At 37.8% G+C, this 12,553-nt stretch overlaps 1 protein-coding gene across 8 annotated transcripts in view; it reads left to right on the top strand.

Moving 5' to 3' along the window:
• Nucleotides 1-12,553, top strand: part of LOC140487122 (PR domain zinc finger protein 2-like) — a 171,117-nt gene that overhangs the window by 76,348 nt on the left and 82,216 nt on the right. For 6 of the 8 annotated variants that reach the window (XM_072586649.1, XM_072586654.1, XM_072586652.1 and 3 more), the window contains exons 2-4: nt 3,127-3,189; nt 6,038-6,155; nt 6,869-6,972. In XM_072586649.1, coding sequence (XP_072442750.1) covers nt 3,181-3,189; nt 6,038-6,155; nt 6,869-6,972 — 231 coding nt within the window. In that variant the 5' untranslated portion in view covers nt 3,127-3,180. Of the gene's footprint in view, nt 1-3,126; nt 3,228-6,037; nt 6,156-6,868; nt 6,973-12,553 lie in introns of those variants that run through there. The other 2 variants (XM_072586653.1, XM_072586656.1) reach the window with 2 other exon arrangements.

The raw sequence follows: 12,553 nt of genomic DNA, 5'->3' as shown, positions 1-12,553 counted from the left end.
TGACCCTATTTGTCAAAGCTATCTCATGTCCCCTTTCTGCCCTCACAATTTTCCTTTTAACCGTAGTCCTACTGCCTTTATACTGTAAGGATTCACTCGATCTCGGCTGTCTATACCTGACATATGCTTCCTCCTTTTTCTTATCCCTTGCCATGAATGTATATTGTTTCAAATTGTAGTTTTAAGCAGTCAGTAGATTGAGAGATATACCAGTCTGGTACAGGATGGATCTTTAAGTTTTCTCCTCAACAAGGCACAAATCAGTTACTAACTAATGAGGTTATGATTCTAGCGTCTCAGTTAGATTATATGAGCATGAAAGAGTTTGTCATCCACCCGAATCAAACTGACATCATACCTGATAGGAAGATGTTTAATAACCTTGCAACATTCATGGTGATGATGTACAGGACAGCAGTTGGGCATCTGCCTAAGCATTTCGATCAAGGGGATGTCCTTTGACAGAATATCATACAACTCCATGATGTATATGTATGGTGTTATCAGATAAGGCTTTTCCCTCTCCTCTGTTTTGCTTTTATGTTGTATTGAACCTTTTTAACCAAGTCTGTCAGCGGGGATCCAGACATAAGGATGACAACTGAATCTATTGTTTCTTTCTCCCTACACCAGCAGTTTGCACTACCTGAAGGTGCTGGGGCATTCGCTGAAAGCGCCATCAACCATTTTACCATAGTGAAATAGAAATTGAGCATTTGGAAACATTACACCTTATTCATTGAGATAAGAACCTGATCCTCAGGTGTAAAATGCTCTAGGTATTGCTCCGAGTAGCATGGGTCTGACTCATGCTGACTCTAATGCACTATGGCAGTGACTTGAGCTATCTCCCATTTTAAATGTAAATCAGAAATGCCCTGTGTCTACAGGGCCATGATCTGCAAGCTGCTTAGGCAAAGAGTGCCCAAGCGAAAGTTGTCCAACATCACCCCCTTACCTAATGAGTTCTGTCTGTGCTCAGTGTTGCAAAGAATGGCTTTGATCATGTTGTCTCGATGTTTCATTCAGTTGGACTGCACCATACCCCTCTCCGTTAGAATACAATTTTTGCAGAAAATTACCTTTGTCCACATGTCCATCAAATGCTGATCCACATATCAAGTGCTCAAGGCCCTGTAAAGAAAGTAGATAATGGATCCTATTGGAAGGTTTCATGAGCAGACTGCCATAGTTATTTGAAAGATTACCTCACAGCTAATACTTTTAATCAAGCACCAGAACTTAGCTTGGTAGTGAAAAATGCTTCCTTCTCAAAGTACTCTTGCATATCTGGAGTCTTACTATCTCTGACTGCTACTCTTTTTGACATTTGTTGTGGGAAAGAGTGTGCTAGTTTCTTCCTTCTACAATGCTTTTGCAAAGCATATCTGGAAAGAAATGCACTTTTTAAAATGGAGATTCCTCCCAAATAGTTCCATAATGTAGAATGCAGAGCTGTATCGAGGGGGACAGACCAAGATAAACATACAGTGCTGCTGGAAGGCGATCAAGTGAAAGTTGCTTTTTTTTCAGTCTACCCTAAACATGCCCAGTGGAAAAAACTCTTGGCAATTGAGTATTACAGAATAGCATGTTCCTCCTTAAAGGATGCACAAACATTTAGAGCTGCTGCAAAACTCTGGAGAAAGACCACTGTAATAGGCTTTCCCACCATTAGATACCACAGGACGACAAAAACCTGGAATTTATGTTTGGTTGTACATGTGACGTAAAATGACTTAAATCATAAGGTATTACGAGACATATATTGTATATGTGTCATATACTGTATTGAAACAAACTGTTGTGTTACACTTTATGTAAGCTTAATGTTATGTAATGTTAAAATTTGAACTGTTGTCTCGTACAAGTATACGAGTCAGGAGCAGGATGAGACCATTTTACCCTTCAAGTTTGCTCAGACATGCAGAAAGATCATGGCCGATGTGATTGCAATGCCAGATCTCATCTAACCTCGATTATGTTTCAACTAGTTGCTTCATAAGAATCTATTTGTGCATTAAAAACATTTAAGGGCTCTGCTTCCAACAGTTTTTCAGGGAACTCCGAAGGTTCACAGCTCTTTGAGAGAAAAACATTTTGCCCAATCTGTTTTAAATGGACAGCCCTGATTTTTGAACAGTGATCTGTAGTTCCACTTTCTGTCATAAGAGAAAATATCTTCTTTGTATTGTTATGACACAGCGTTGAACCCTTCTGCTAATTAAGTCGAACACCCAGAAAAACTCACTTTGCCTCATAATCTGTTAAAGTATGAGTGACGGAACTCCCGACTTGCACTGTTTTTTAAAAAAAACAATTTATTCTTTAACTTTAAAAGTGAACATTAAACAACAACTATTTATAACTCCTAAGCCTCCTTTCTCCTAACTACTTGCTATCTGCCTCCAACTCTACAACAATAAAACACCGCTATTAAAATGGCATCAACTTAATTTTCAAAACCATACAGTGACTGTCTCTGGTCTCTGTCTACTTCTGGCTGTACATGTCCCTGGGTCATCGTCGGTCTTTTGCTGCAAAGATGTTTCATATGAAAAAGTACCCTTGACAGAGTGTTTTGCTAGCAGTTACTCTGATGGTGATTAGTCACACTCTCTGGCTAACTCTCAAAATGCTGGCTTCTTTATACCTCAAACATTGGATTGCCTCATTGGTTCAATGTTGTGAAAAACAATAACTTCAAACTTGATTGGGTTTTAATATCCTGGGGCATAATTTAAACTGGTTAGATTTGAATGGTGGTCAAAACAACTGAGGTATCTAGTTTATAGCCAAATGTTACATATTTTCAATTTTCCAGGATGCACTGAGATTGCTAGTAAGTCACATGACAGGTGCCTGCAAGCTCTTAGTGCAAAACAGCCTTCACTCTCTCTCAAAGCTGCAGTACACACCTTCAACTTCATAACAGCATCACCCCAGTGAAGACCTTTACAAGTAGTATGATTAAGGTGTATTTTTGGAGATGTTTATGTCAAAGGGGATGAATCCAATCTTGTAATATTGTCATTCCTCATGCCATTTCCCATTTCAAATAAAGGCTGAAAGAAGTGTAGTCTATAATTACTACCTTAAGATGTGCTTTCACTCTTTGCCTTGCAGTGAATGATCGATCAGAAGAGGATATCTAATGAGCAAGCGATCCTGTAGTTTGCAATGGAGGAAGTGAGTTTAATCGTAATTTAGATCCTTTTATATGTGTGGTGAGTTCTGTATTATTGTCTTGTATGTTGAGAGGGAACAAAATGAAATGTCTTGTACAAAGTACAAGATTGGAAGAAGGAGATGCTAGTTGCAGTTGGCATATTTCCCTTTTCTCCTGAACTACACTTTTTTTTGTTCAAAATCCTTTGCTGTTTTCATGACCTAGAAATATATGTTGGTGACCATGATTGTTTTAATTTCATGTGTGGCTTAATATTTTTTGTTAAATTTGTTGCATGTGGAACAGATCCTTGTGTTAAATGTCCAAAGTTGTCAGGTGGATACAATCCACAACATTTCCAAATCACAGTAATTGTGGTTCTCTCTGCTATACATGCATCCCAGTGCAATTTCAGTATGTCTACTTGAGGGATGATGCTTATTTTTAGATTGTTAATAATATCACCCACCTTAGCAGAGGTTATTTCTGAGGAATTTATATTCGCACACCACCTTCCTAATTTTCAATACTTTTGAAAAACAAAAAGACAGAATCCTGGAGATTGCAAGCATTCTTGTTTTTATATCCAATATTTTAAAAATTCAGGCAGTATCTATGCACAGAAAAGTAAGGCTGTTGGCCTGATTTTTCCTCTGTTAGTTGGGTAGCACAAGCGAATGGAGTCGGGAGCACTGTCCCCCACAATCAGGCAACCACAAGGATTTCTGAGTGCCAAGTATATATGTTGAAAGTTGGTTGAGAATTTGTACTCCCATTAAGGTGTAACTTCTTCCATTGGTACTTCTGGGGAGAAGTTGACCACTTTTTGAAATGGTAATGCACTATTTTTCTGAGAGCTCTTTTTGTAAATGGCTAAGTATTTATTTGTACAAAATAAACAGATGTCCAGTGCTTACACCTTCTTGTAAGGTATCAAGTACTTACTTTAAATATCATGTTGACTAATTTTATAGGGCTCCAGTTTAAGGAAATTATGAATGTTTGTATTTTTTAAGCACTCTGCATATGCCATTGTCACTACAGAATTAATTGGTTGTGTACAGAATATATATGTTATGGGGAGTCTGTGAGATCATTGGGTAGGGGAGTGAGATGTGAGGCCAAGATGGGTGGCAGGTGCAAGTTGGTTTTGAGGTGTAATGGGAGATGCAGTTGACATAAAGGGGACATTGGGAAATCAGTAAAACCTTGTTATTTTTGAAAAGGTGCCAGAATCCAGACTCGAGACTCCTCTTAAATCCGTGAACAAAGAGGCATAGAGAAGGGCCTTTCAGATGCTTGCATCCCCATAATGAGTTGACAGTGTTGCAAATGCCCACAACTTTATCTCATGCCAGGGAAAATTAGTGCCACCCACCTTTTTTTCAAAGGTCTTTGGAGTCTTCGCAATGTCAGGAAAATCCAAGCCAGTGTTTCGGTCAATGACCTTCTTATCAAATCAAATGGCGTAATTGTACATGGAGTCATACAGCTTGGAACCAGACCCTTTGGTCCAACTAGTCCATGTTGACCATATTCCCAAACTAAATTAGTCCCATTTGCCTGCGCTTGTCCCATATCCCTCCAAACCTTTCCTATTTGTGTACTTATCCAAATGTCTTTTAAATGTTGTAATGGTCCCTGCATCCACCACTACTTCTGGCATTTCATTCCACACACAAACCAATCTCTGCGTATAAAAAATGTTGTCCTTCATGTCCTTTTTAAAACTATGTCCCCACCCTAGGGAAAAGATGCATACTTATTCACCTTGTCTATGCCCTTCATGATTTTGTAATCCTCCACAAGGTCACCCCTCAATCTCCCATGCTCCAGTGAAAGAAGTCCTGACCTACCCAACCAGTTTTAAAACTCAACCCCCCCATCCCTGGCAACATCCTGATAAATCTTTTCTGAACCCCCTCCAATTTTAATAATAGCCATCCAATAGCAGGGCAGCCAGAATTGCTCCAGATGAAGCCGCACCAACGACCTGCACAACTTCAACATGACATCCCATCTCTTATACTCAACAGTCTGAGTAATGAAGTAAGAATGCGAAACTCCTTCATAACCACCTTATCTACCTTTGATGCAAATTTCAAAGAATTGTGTATCTGATCCCTTCGATCTGTCTGTTTTGCAACATTTCCCAGCACCCTATAATTAATTCTGAAAGTCCTGCCCTTCTTTTGTTTTACCAAAATGTAATGCCTCTCATTTATCCAAATTAAATTTCATTTGCCACTCCTCAGCCCATTGACCAATTTGATCAGGATCTCTTTGTTATCTTAGATAACCTTCATAACTGTCGAGTAGACCACCAATTTTGGTATCATCCACAAGCTTACTAATGTAACTACTTCACTGCCTGATTATTGTAGCTAAACCTATTCCTTCCTTCACAGCAATATTAATAACAAGGGTTTCTAGTTAATAGCTGAAGATTGATGGCCTTATTTTCATCTCCAAATTTAATGGTCTGAAGTAATGTGAGATGAGAAAATTGAAGCTCTAATTGAGATTAATTAGCTCAGCCTAAATCTTGGAGAGCGGGTCAATCCTGAAATGCTTGGCTTAGTTACTCACTGGACAAATTTGATGGTCCATTGGACTATTTGAGATGAAAAGTTCAACAGTGCCCTGTTTTTGTTCAATATCCAGTACTGTTTTCTACAAGAGGATAGGAGGTTTTAGGATGCTAGCACCATCAAAAACTGTTTCACTGCAGTTCAGATTAACTTATTACATTTAATAGAACATTTTCTAATAAGCTGCTGTGCAAATCCAAGCCTTTCTTTGCCAATGTATTCCTTAACTAATAGTCTGGTTCATAAAATAATCTTCCTTATTATTCTTAATGTGCAGAGTGATCCATTAACTGCACCTGAAATTGAGATGTTAGCTGATGTGCCTCAACGTGTGTTGAAGGGACTTCCTCAAGAGGTGACTTTAAAACCATCAGCAGTTGATGAGAAACGCTTAGGTGAGTGTTTTTGGACAATGTTTCATGAACCTAAAGACTGGCACTAGATGCTGTCTTTTGCAAAGCTTGCAGTTTTAACATGCATTATTTGAACTTCTGTCTTGTTATCTTATGGAGGAGCTGGGTTCAAATGCATTATATTAAAATAGATGATTGGCAAACCATCTCATAATAGTGCACGCAAGTTTGTTTTAGTTTGGAAGATAATTGTGTTTAAACAAATTCCAAATATACACTTTTAGTGAGATCTTTATTGCAGTTCTGTAAAACTCATCCCACCAATTGCTAGCTCCCCATATTTATACAACCAATTTGCACGCATCTAATCCTTAATATATCCATCACCAGCGGCCTCATTCCATTGGATGTTGGGAATCATTTCAGACCATATTAGACCTTTTGTGGGGAAGGGAGAGTGCAATTTGTAATATCCCTGCTGATGTTCTGTTTGAAATCTGTGAATGACTGGTGAAATTGTGATTTGTTTAAGCTAATACTGTTTTTATCAGCTTAACTGAAGTTAAAGCCATTTAGAAATGGTGCATAGAATTTGACAAGTGACCAGAAGATTTATGTGATATTATAGTAAACAAGCTATATAGAAAGCTTCATGAACAAATATAGATTAAAGTGAGTTTATTTTAGCCAAAATTAAATGCTTTAATTTAAATGTTAAGTCTTGACCTTAAAGCTTCAGAAAATTTGTCTTTCAGGTGTGTGGGCCACAAGGTCCATTCAGAAAGGCAGAAAATATGGTCCATTCTCAGGAGAAAGGAAGAAAAAGTCCCAGGTCAAGAATAATGTATATATGTGGGAGGTAAGCGCTATCTGTCTGGTTTCCAGGTGGTTAGTGTGTAGTTTAAAAGGTATAGTTAGTTATTTGAAGAAATAATTTTCATTCAAATGTTATTATTTCACTCAAAGTAAATGCACACAAAATGTCTCATTGTCAGAAACCTGATTTGTTATAACTCCAATAACTATGTTGACCTGTGGAATTACGTGCTTTGATCTTTATCTCCTCTTCACTGCCATCATCTCTATGCTAGAAAACTGTTACTGACTTAACATTGATATTTCTGCAAACACTAAAGTATGGCCTCACTTTCTTTTTTAGAAAAGGAAGAAAACATTCAAAGTTTTGTATTTTGGACACATTGCTTCTATTTCAAAATACTAGCTTACTATCTTTAAGTCGCTGGAGATTAATCTGTCATCAATTATTTCATTGTCATTCGACAATCTATGTATCCGATCTGCTGGAATGTCGAAATCATAAAATATTTACGAACACAAGGAAGTAATTTGGACCTTTGTGTCTGTGCCATTTTGTGTATGGTAGCCATGACGTGAAGGTGCCAGTGTTGGACTGGAGTGGACAAAGTCAGAAGTCACACAATGTCGGGTTATAGTCCAACAGGCTTATGTAAAATCAAAAGCTTTCAGTGCACTGCTCCTTTCTTTCCAAATACTATTTTCCCCACTAAGAGTTTTCCTTGGCGATTCTCCCACTTTTGCTTCAATTAGGTGAATCTTCTAGCCTTTCTTTAACTCATGAGTTTGTTTTTCGAACAAGTCCTACTTACTTCCTCCATGGTGAACTATATTCAAATATGATATTGTTCAAACTCAAACCAATTCAAGCTTCAGGTCATTAATGGAAAGTATGACATGATTTCACAGTTGAAAAAGATTTGCTATATCAATGTCAAGAAACCCAAAACACAATTAAGTAATAAGTTTGCATGTTCAATTTAAATCTTAACAATCAAACAAAGTCTGCTACTTTCTCCCTTCAATGACACCAAAAATGCCAATTTTGTAACATTACTTGTCTCTTAAATTAGACATCCTATCTCCTGGCTGACGTGCATCTCTTTTGCTGTAAAATGATTTTCAAATGAATGATTTTGTTGTCACGTGTATTTTACGTAAGCATACAATAAAGTACTGTGAAATCTTTCATTTGTTGTGATGATTTGGTGCTATTTTGAATAATTTAAGAATGAGGGAGGGGAAAAAAAAAGAAGAGCTTAAAAAGGATCCATCAGTTCTGAGCCTGACTACATCATACCAAACTCTGCACTGTTTCTCTTTGGTATCATAGGGTTATAAGGAAGCTTGATTTCGAAATAGATTCTTAGAGTCATAGAAATGTACAGTATGAAAACAGTTTGTCCAGCTCATCCATTCCTAGATGAGTCTAGTCCCATTTACCAGCATTTGGCCCATTTCTCTCCAACCCTTTCCTGTTCATATACCCATCCAATTACCTTTTTAAACGTTGTAATTGTACCAGCCTCCACCAATTCCTCTGGCAGCTCATTGCATGCACTCACCACCCTCTACATGAAAAAGCTCCCCCTTAGATCCTTTTTAAATCTTTCCCTTCTCACCTTAAACCTATGCCCTCTAGTTTTGGATTCCCCGTCCCAGGGAAAAGACCTTATCTATTTACCCTATCCATACCCTTCATGATTTTATAAACCTCCTATAAGGTCACCCCTCTTCCTCCAACACTCAGGGAAAATAGCCCTCCTTCTCCATTAAAAAGAGCAAATGCACTTCATTTTGATCCAAGTACAAATGTTAGTCAATTAGCACTGATCACCACTGCTTTTATTCTTAGAAATAAGGTTGAGGTTCCACAGGCTCAATATCAGGATGGATTTTTTCCACAAGCAACATTACCATCTGACTGTGATAACATCTTCCTGGGTTTTGAAGACATGGTGTCTTCTCAGTGTAGACTCAGCAACAGTTGTTGCACTCTTCGTGAAAATATCTAGGATCACCCTTTCGTAGCACGATGAGATTGCTCCTTTGATCTAACAATTAAACCACACAGGTTTACTATCAGACAGTCTGCTGTCTCACTTTAATCTTCTAAAGCCAAAAATAAAGCCTTAAAATCTCATCTTTTAAATTTCATAATTTTTACATCACTCTTGTATTCTATGCCTTGTCTAATAAAGTAGAGCATGCCAGCTGCTTTCTCATCACCTTTATTAACTTGTCCTTTCAGAATATGCAGACATGCATTCTGAGGTTCCTATTTTTTCACACTTATCTTTCCATTTATTGTGTATTTCCTTGTCTCCCAAATTTTCATGCAGTGTTGTTCAAAAGTTACAGAAAATGTGAGTTCTAACTGCATTGATTTAATGGTTATCATCTGTATCATTTTAAGCATGCTGAAGATTTTCTGAAAGTAGAAACTCCAAATTAAGCATTTGAGTAAACCTTGAGATTCTAAAAAAATTTTTGATACAACATTAAACCATTTACTGCTATTTTGTTTATACAGCTTTGTGGCAGATGCATTTTTTATTATGCCAGTGTGTTTTTGTTAAATACCATATCCATGTTGAATAATTTGAAACAGTTAATGAAAAGTAATTACTTTAGAGTAAAAGTGATATGATGATATGCAAAGCTATTTTTAAGATTTTTTTCAAAATAATATGTACAGCTAGCCTGAAGGTTTGACAACTTAATTTATAATTAAAAGTCAGCATCAAAGATGTGGAGGTAATGTGTTTAATAATTGATTTGAATATTACATAGAGACATGGGTTAAGGCTTGCTTTTTATGATGTATGACAAATTTATAAAAAGAAAATTCCTTTATTCATGCAACAGGTCTGTGCATTCCCCTTGCACCCCTTCCTCGTGTGTTTCTGGGACATAATCTTGGAACTCCCTCCCGAGCAGTACTATGGCTTTACTGCAATGGTTCAAGAAAGTGGTTCACTATCATTGTTCTGAGAGCAATTGGGAATTGGCAATAACTGTTGGCTTTACCAGCAATGTCCGCATCCTATAACTGAGCAAAAACAAACATGGACATTTAAGTAATTCTGGAGGGCAGTCTGGATCTCAGATAAAATCTTTTCTCCCCACTCCCCGCGTGCTGCTATCCTTTCAGCAGACGTCATTATGATGATGGCTACAAGCAGAGACTTTACATTCATTCCCTCTATTCCTGAAGGCATTGGCTGGTAGTGTAATACTGTTTCATGGAAGCTGGCAGTTCTGCATAACTTTACTAAAATACCCATTCTTCATATGAAATGATACAGCAAATGTTGGAAAAATATACCAACTGGAGTCGCAAATTACCTTACTCTTGCTTGGGATACATACATTGTAGAAGCCATTGCACGGTGGTGGTGAGAGGATTAATATATGGCTTAGGTAAAGCTATTTCTTTTTCATTTTTTTCATCTCCGTATTTAGTTTGTTTTTTGTCATTGATTAGGACTGGTTGGAGACATTGCTAAGGGTTTCATCTTGTGATATTTGCTGATGTTCTGCAAATATTGCTTTTACCTGATAACAAGTAAGGTAAATTATAGTGCACAAGTGGTATTGACCAGGGAGCCCGACTGTACCTTGTACAGTGCAAAGGATGTTGTTCTAAGATGAATACTGGGAATGGGAAAAAGGGTGAGCAAAGGTTGGTTACAGGCTTATTGCTATAATTGAATATATTTGCTCATGATTTTATGCTGTTGAATGAATAAATGTCCTGAATTCCAGGAAAGCAACTGCAAGTAGATAAAATGAGAAGCTGGAAAAGCGCAGCAGGTCAGGCAGCATCGGATGAGCAGGAAAGTCTATGTTTCTGGTCTAGACTTCCAGCATCTGAAGTCCTTAGTTGGAGTAGGGAAATATCGGGTGTGATAGAGGGGGTAGCAATGATGGGGGATTTATTTGCAGTAAATAAGGAGAGTGGAACTTTAATTCTAAAAAATAATTTTGGCAAAATTGAAACTTACAGAATACTGGATAGAGACAATATCAAGATGTTTTCACTCGTCGGAGAGGTTAGGACATGAGGGTATAGCCTCAAAGTGAAGGGATAACCCTTAGAACTGAGATAAGGAGGAATTTCTTCAGCCAGAGGGTGGTGAATCTGTAAACGTCTTTGCCCCAGAAGACTGTGGAGGCCAAGTAATTGAGTGTATTTAAAACGATAGGTTCTTGATGGGTAATGTGATCCAAGGGTATAGGGAAGCAGGAGAATGAGACTGAGAAACACATCAGCCATTCTTCCATTGAATGGAAGAGTAGACTTGATGGGCTGAATGGCCTAATTCTACTTCTCTATATTATAGTCTTATGGAAATTACATTGATGTTGTTCACAGTCTGATTTCCCTTCATAACTAGCAATGCTATTTTAACAGATACTTCTTATGTTTTTGCACATAATAGGTTTAAGTACTCTGTTCCCACCAGTAACTAGCAATAAGCCTGGAACCAACCTTTGCTCACCATTTATCCTATTCCCAGTCTTCATCTTGGAACAACATCCAGAATCCCTTTGCACTGTACAAGGTACAGTCAGGCTCCCTGGTCAATACCATTTGTGCACTGTCCTACAGGCTAAAATATTCATTCAAGAACCACCTACTCCCTTTTGCCTTGATTATTCTGGTGGGACTCTTCCGTCTGTATCACTTTTGTTTCCCAATTGTCCAACAGTGGACAGAATTTTCATTGTTTTACTCAATAAATTCCTCAAGTTTTTGTCACTGTTTTTGCTGTTGCTTGTCTCACAGCAATCTCTGACCCATAATATTGCTGCAGTTACTAGTTCTTCAGAAAAGGCTGGGCCACATATACCATCCTAAACCCCATCTGCTAGTGTGCATTTGCCCTGTACTTGGACCCTTGTTTTTCATCACCTTAATCCCATCGTGTTCTCCAAGCTACTGAACTTCTCTAATCAATATCTAATTGTACCTGCCATTCCAGCTACACTTCATTCTCTGCAGTGGTATCCAGTGATGTCATGGGATGGGTAGGTTAGAGTGGATTAACTATGCTAGGAAGTTTACAGTGATAAGATCAAGTTCCAACTGTAGCAATGAAAGATACATTTACCTATTCTGGGAGACTCCTAGGCAACCTCAGAGAATTGAGTATTCCGAAATTGAATCACACTTTTCACAATATTACTTTTCATGCACTGTAGCTTCTTGCTGCAACGAGCAGTTTTAATATTTCAACAGCAATGCTTTTGAAGCTTTACCCCAGTCACTGATCTGTTATTAGCTTCACTGGTTTTGGTCTGTGATGCAGTATTTATCACAGGCTTTAACAGAGTATTCAAAGAACACTACAGAGTTGCACGGAGTTGCCCTGAATGGGCAGTGGATGTACAGAGGCATAAAAGTAATTTATTACCAGTAGCCTTGTATTAAACCATGAATAAAACACTTGTGTGTTAGTTTAAAATGAAAGCTGATCAACAATTAACAAAGAAAACTTGGAAGGAACCATTTTACTAAATAAAACATTCTTTCCCATTTAGTTCTGACTTGTAATCGGCCTCAGTGCCCTGGGTTATAATAATTTTCTGCTACTGACTGCTATGTAGTGACCCCTACT

This window comes from Chiloscyllium punctatum, chromosome 16 (genome assembly GCF_047496795.1).
Source record: "Chiloscyllium punctatum isolate Juve2018m chromosome 16, sChiPun1.3, whole genome shotgun sequence".
In the NCBI taxonomy this organism is placed as follows: domain Eukaryota; kingdom Metazoa; phylum Chordata; class Chondrichthyes; order Orectolobiformes; family Hemiscylliidae; genus Chiloscyllium; species Chiloscyllium punctatum.
This window is presented reverse-complemented; position numbering and strand designations above follow the sequence as displayed.